Consider the following 7,229-nt stretch of genomic DNA (forward strand, 5'->3'; position numbering starts at 1 on the left):
TGCTCCACCGGGAAGATTTTTTTTAAATATTGAAGTTAAAAGCATCAATCTGGTGCACTTTGAGAGCAACATTAAGAGATCTATGGATACATCTCTCAACACCCATATGAAACAGAACTGCAAGCAGATTTTCTTTTTCTTTATGGATATTTTACAAGTTACTCCCCTTTAAACTGTATTTTTGTTTATTAATAACAACTTTTTTTACTGTCATATAGTATTTTATAACTATAATGATCATATAAAGATGTGCCTTTACCTCACTGGTTGTAGAAAAAGCTTATTTTATTCGTTAGCATAGCTAGCTAACCAGATGCTAATAACAACAAAGTTATTGACTGTATGATCAGTATGAGAGATCAATCAATCAATCAATGTTTATTTATATAGCCCAATATCACAAATGTTACATTTGTCTCACTGGACTTCACAGTTTGTACAGAATATCAGTATGTTCAGAATTGTGTTCCTGAAATGTATTAAAATATGCGCATATTTAATGAGATTATGGCTAATTTGCATGGGGGGGGAGTGCGGTGCCACTACAAATAGAATCAAATTATGTGGGAAACACTGGATAATAATAATAATATATATATATATTAGGGCCGGGACTTTAACGCGTTAATCAAGATTAATTAATTACACAAAAATTAACGCGTTAAAAAAATTAACGCATTTTAATCGCACTTATTTTTGCACCACGGAACGTTTCTCACTGGATGAGTTTCAGGGGTACCAATTATACTGGAGCACCAACTAACGTTCATGACTTCAGACAACAACAAACCACAGTGAACAATAGTCAAACATGAACGAAGAAGCTGATGAGACCGCTTTGGTTGGCCCCGTGGATGGGACATTTTGTTTTATCTTCGTTCATGTTTGACTATTGTTCACTGTGGTTTGTTGTTGTCTGAAGNCACCATTTGTTTGCTGGGCCCACCAAGAAACTACAGCGCGAAATGATGACATGCGCTATAACATGTCATCATTGATCAGGATTGGGGAGGGGGGGGGGGGGGGACCAGAGAAAGATTACGGCTGTCCCGGACATTGTTTAGCATAACTACACCACCGACTCCAACATTTAAGGTTTGGTGCAATTCTTGATTGGCGTAAACTACATCATTACCACCGACGTTGAATAACAATCCTTACTGTATTTACGTTATTTTGCCAGCAGTCCTTAAATGCGCTCAACTCGCCCGCTCTGCCCCCGGAATTGCATGTGACTGTGGACGGCTTCGGTTTCTCTAATTCACGGGTCTCATAATAGGAGCTTACCCAATAACCAGAGTTGCTTCTCAGCGGGGTCTCGCTTAGTGGGGGGGGGAATATTCTGTTAGATACCGTGAACGGGTTGGTGGGACCTTGCGGGTTCGCGTTATGCCCCTTCTGAACAGTACACCCAAATCTCCCCTGCTGCTCGGGAGTTGCCGGGGGACGGCTAGAGGAGCTACCTTTATTGCCGGTCCGCACGGCTAAACATTTGGGCTTTACTTTGATTAGCTGAGTTATTTCTCTAAGAGGCGGAGCCGGGCTTCTATGGCTAGATTCCCCCCGCCAAGCCTACATATACTCCATTAACACATGTATCAGGTACGTAAAGGAAGGTAGGAAGTAACCAAACATGAGGACATTAGGCCAAGCAAATAGCACCGAGGGTTGCGGGAAGAGCCAATGGCTAGCTTCAGCTAAAGTAGGCTACCGTTAGCAAACCCTGAAAAGTAGTAGGCAACTGTGGAGTTACAGTCCTAGAGAAGGAGGAGTTTGTGAAGTGCTTAAGCTGTAGTAACGTGTGATGTACAACGTTCAGGCAGTTGCCGTGACAAAGAGTTTTAAAACGATCGATTAAGTTAAGATAATGAAGTATCAGCAACAGAACAGGCACCACCGGGATACCCGGAGGATGACAACAACAACCGGAAATTTACAACCATTTGCTTACCGCAATAGTGGATCCGTGGTAGAACCTGGGCACACCAGGACTTATCGCTTGGACCACAGTTAACTATACTAAATGCCGTTGTAGTATTCATCTAATAGTCCTGAAATATGGACCCCACCATTTGGTGGACTGCTGACCGGACTGACCCAACATTGCCATCCAGAGCCAACTGCTGTCAGTGTGGATAAAAGCGCAGAAATCGTTAGTCAAAGAAGTACAATTTTGGCCCCGGGCCGTGTTTGGAAACCCTGATGTAGTATGGAGCACAATGCATATTGGATGTGTGAAAGGTTTGGTGCGATACATTGGTAAAATGTCAAAATAATTAAAAAAAGTTTAATAAAAAAGCCTGAAAAATATTTAAAAGCATATTTATTCAAAAATAAGTGTTATACTGTAAAACAAACAACCATAACCATTGATGTATTAAGAATTTTGATAAGCCAGACTACATCTTAAAAAAATGAAATTATTGAATTTTTGAAGTATTATATTTTTCGGGGTTTTGCAGTTTTGTAGACTAGCACTCCTCCCTCCTCCAGCTGCAGATTGTGACCAATTCTTGATCTTTAGGCGGGGTGAGGCGTGCCTCTAACTGTTCTGATAAAACGAACTTCTGTAGCTCGTTGTTACCTTGTTATGATTGTAAAGTCATTGTTGTTTGTTACTCAGCTCAGAGTAGGCTATGCTTTGCGACGTGCATGTCCCTCGCTCTGAGTTGTTTCTTCTTGATTGGGGTGTTCTTCACTTAGTGAAACCCGTGAGACTAAATACAAGCACTGATGTTTATATCTTTATATTTTATCCAAGCTCAAAGTAAAAATCGATTTAACCGGCTCCATTTGTTGTTGTTTCTGGTTTCTGGTTGCTTGAATTGAACCGAAGATATGAAGCTAAATGAAAAGTTTTGCCGAGGATCTCACAAAAGTATTGCAAGATCTCGCAAAACAAGATATTTTTTACCAATTATTTGTTTCTATCTCCATGGTTCCCCTAGGGCCGGTAGATAGTCCCCACTTCAAACTCTTTGCCATATAAAGCTTCAAGCTATTTTCTCTGGATATGGCAACCAGGAGGAGGACAATGAAATTACAATAGATGGGACAACACACATGTGAAGTAAAGGCACCCTAATAATGAGTTTCAGAGCAAGATAGACTGTTGACATTGAACTCTCTGTTGTGAATGGACTATAGCTTTGGGTGATTTGTTTTCACGTCTTAAAGGTCTCTATGACATGCTTTCCGGTTGTTACCCGTCCCCTTCGTGTGTTATGTAGCTTTTATGCATGTAAACGGTCTGCAAACCCTCCAAAGTACACCCTGTAGCGAGTAAAACTCTAACACAGAAAATACATGTCTATGCTGCCCCAGAACGCCTCGTTTGAGATTTTCTTTTTCCATTTTTTTCTTCCTGGTCATAGTGACGCACTCACTCAGCCTTATCTTTTCTCAGCCGTGGCTCCGTGGAACTCAGCCTGAGCACACACGCCACGGCTCCGCGGATCTCCGCAGTGTCTCGCTGTCTCGCTGTCTCGCAGACCCCACACAGCAACCAGGGAACGACACAAGTAATCCAGCTCACACTGTCCGCTCCTCGAGCCTCAAAGGGCGGAGCAGCGAGCTCCGCAACGTCCCGCCAACACGGCACCCAGACCCCACGCAGCATTCTCATCTGTTAGTCATTACTGGTGTGGTGTCATTTTCTGGTTGCTAACAAACGCCATTGTAACACATAAACACTGATGTTCCGCTGTAACGGTGGTGGACTCATCAGAACAGAGTGAGCGAGCTGACCAATCAGAGCACAGTGGGCTCATAGGGAGAGAGGGGGGCAGGAGCTCCAAAAAGCCGTTAAGGACAGAGAGTGAATACATACTATACAGAGATGCTGTTTGAGAAACCAATGTGATTTTGGAACAATGTAAATTCTAGTAGACCTCAACAATGGAATTATGATCAGTAGAAATGGCTATAACATGGGACCTTTAACCATCCATGTTTAGTTGTGAACGAAACATATACGACAGCCAAGGTTGAGAATATATTTTCTGAGATACTTTTACATTTCCTGGTTTAAATCAATTCTGTTCTCTCATCACCTCCTCACAGAAAATAAATCTCCTCCGCGGCCGTTTGGACTCAACCACTCAGACTCCCTGAACAGAAGCGACCGTATCGACGCCATCACCCCGACGCTCGGCAGCAGCAACAACCAGCTCAACTCCTTCCTGCAGATCTACGTACCCGACTACTCAGTCAGAGCGCGCACAGACCTGCAGTATATAAAGGTGAGAACACACACAGATGAACAAGACCGGCCCACTGAGACTCAAATGTGTAAACATAAATGCTGGAATAGAAGACTCTTACAGGCTTTTTACTAAACTATGACTTATTTTTTAAACTTTTTCATTATATACTTTAGAATTACTTTTACATTCCACTCTATGATAAATTTAACGTATACTAAACTATTACTTTTTTATGCTTGACTTAATTACGACATTTTGACATACCTTTTTATGACATCATATATTATGACTTTTCCAAAAAGTTCATAATGTACAATACTATATCTTGTGTAAGACATACAATACTGACTGTTCTTGGAATAATATATGATGACTATGTTTTATGACAGCTTCACAATTTCTTTTGAATAATATATCAAAGTACTGTATATACCGTGACTTTCTTATGATATTTAATACTATGACATTTTAATAACTAGCTATGCTTATAATATAGTATACTGTATACATTATTATATTTTGGCATAATATACTTTTGTATTTTATACAAAGGAACTTGAATACAGAAATAAATACACATATGCAAACAAATATATAATATAAAAACGTTTTCATATATATATTTAAAAAATTACGATTTTCTAAGTGTGAGGTCGTCAGGCAGGTTGCTCCGGGAGTACCTACCATCACAACTGCTATGACATTTGACCTTGTGATCCTAGGTAACACGCCAGCAGTACCAGAACGCTGTAATGGCGTCCCGGATGGACAAAACGCCACAGTCAACAGACAGTGAGTTCACTAAGATAGAGCTAACACTGACGGAGCTCCACGACGGAGTGGAGACACCCACCGTCGTTGTCACCAGCACCGCCAGCACCACCAGCACCACCAGCACCACCAGCACCACCCCTGCCGTGTCCGTAACCGTCGCCAATGAGACGTCCCACCTGCTCAACCAACAGCAGCAGAACTGTGTGGGTCTCAACAGGAGTAACCACACCGCCCACAACGAGGGACCCATCTAGCCCCCGCCGAGCCCGGTGGAGACCCAGACCCTCCACCCTGTCTCGTGGACACGCGCGGCATTGTGGCGTAGGTGATGAGGGAAAGTGGGGAAGTAGAGGCGGGTGGAGTGAGGGTTCTGCTCCAACCAGTAGCCCCCAGTCAGTCAGTGAGACCCTTTCATGGAGGGACAAGTGGGGAGGACGGGTGCTGCGCCCCCTGAACGCCCCCTACCTGAACGCTGTCAGAATCCCTGCTGTACTCACCCTCTCACAGGGGGTGCACTCAGATAGTACCTGCGACTGAGCTTCTTTTTGGGACAATCTGACACTTTCATAGCGCTGACTAAAAGATGACAGAGTGCATGCGAACTCAGTTCCTATGCCTGAAACACACAACAAAACGCAACACTCGCTGTATTTTCTTCTCAGGCCAAAGACTTTGGTCCCCCCTTCTTACACTGGACACAGACTGTTTTGCTACACACACGTATTCAAACAGTCACAATCCCCAAACAAAGGCAACTCCCCCACCCGTGCATCTTTCAGGGAGGCTCAGTCGACTGTTGATTCCATCAGCAAGGACTCAAACCCAAACAAGCAGAGATTGGTCAAAGACTGAACCAAAAACCGCTTTGAAGGAAAACCGTTAAAAACCACGAACCAAGAATGTTATCCTGTATTTATTTATTTTATAATATTGTATGTATATATGTATGCGTGGAGACATGATATGACATAAACTGGCATAAGAGCATGCACAAGCATGTACACAAAGGTGTGCGCAGGGGCGCACGTGTCATATCAAAAAGGACATGCTACATATATGGAGACGAACATCCATTCATGTAAATGAGGAGGTGAGGGTCTTTTACAGATACAGTATGTATATTACAGATCTTGTTATTTTTACTATTATCCTAAATCAGGCTTATGGTACACTATCTTTTTCACCTTTAAAAAAATCACACTATTGCCTTTAAGAGAAATCATATAATTAATTATTTTAACAAAGTGCAATGAAAAGCAATTTATTTAAGAGATGATTATGAATTTTTTTAAATCACTGTATTATAAATTGACAGATATATTTGTACTGTATGTATATTTGTTTTTTTGAAAAATGCTAAACTGCAGCCATCCACAAGCAAATTTGTCCTAGTCAGTCACTCTTTCTCCTCGTCTCTTTCATGTTTCTGCATCCTTTGACGTCACGTTCATATGGGATTAATGACGCCGACACTATTCACCACAGTTTAATGAAATGGGGAGGGGGGGGGAAACGGATAGGGTGTGAAAGTGCCAACACGGCACCTATTTGTGGGAAGGTTGTGTCTTTTTTTTGCCAATTTTACGCATAATCAAGCTTGATAATTGCACAGTATTAATGACCTCATCTAACATGTTGAGCATCATCAACGTCACAAAAAGTAACCTCGACATTAAACATGTCCATGAATGATACAAAGCTATGCTTTTCCACTGTTTATGTGTGTGAATGTGTTTTTTTGTGTGTCTACAAAACATAGCCCTTTGGTTTGATAAAGGCTGTTGACAGGAGTGAATTTGAAAGAGACTTTCCTTGTTTTGGCTCCCCACACATTGTGGATTTTAATCCATGTTTAATAATTCCTGATTTAATTCAGTTTGACGTTTTAAGTATATTCTTCACAAATGTTGGCTGCTATTAAAGAGATATATTTATATTGATTTCATTTTATCTTAGAAACACTGTACCCATATATGTTTGTTTCTTTCACACTTTAAAGAACACACAATCAAGGAATAGTTTGACATTGTGGGAAATACACTAAGATGTCTTATTTTTGAGAATTAGACAAGAAGATTGATACCACCATTATGTTCTGTTCAAATATGAAGCTACAGTCGGTTAGCTTAGCCTAGCATAACAACTGGAAACAGCTAGCTAGCAAGCCTGGCTCTGCCCACAAGCTAATAAAAAACACACTACTACTCTGCCATATATGAAGCCTATTAATTTCTCATTAGTCTTAAACAA

General features: G+C 41.3%; 1 protein-coding gene across 1 annotated transcript in view; it reads left to right on the forward strand.

Annotated features, from left to right (window-relative positions):
• The window catches only part of LOC104967381 (metal transporter CNNM2-like), an 11,754-nt gene extending 5,077 nt beyond the window's left edge, over window positions 1-6,677 (forward strand). The window contains exons 5-6 of the mRNA XM_010796789.1: window positions 4,007-4,241; window positions 4,928-6,677. Coding sequence (XP_010795091.1) covers window positions 4,007-4,241; window positions 4,928-5,233 — 541 coding nt within the window. The 3' untranslated portion in view covers window positions 5,234-6,677. The remainder of the gene's footprint in view (window positions 1-4,006; window positions 4,242-4,927) is intronic.
• The last annotated feature ends 552 nt before the right edge of the window (window positions 6,678-7,229 follow it).

This window comes from Notothenia coriiceps, unplaced genomic scaffold (genome assembly GCF_000735185.1).
Source record: "Notothenia coriiceps isolate Sejong01 unplaced genomic scaffold, NC01 NC01_scaffold00037250, whole genome shotgun sequence".
Taxonomy (NCBI): Eukaryota; Metazoa; Chordata; class Actinopteri; order Perciformes; family Nototheniidae; genus Notothenia; species Notothenia coriiceps.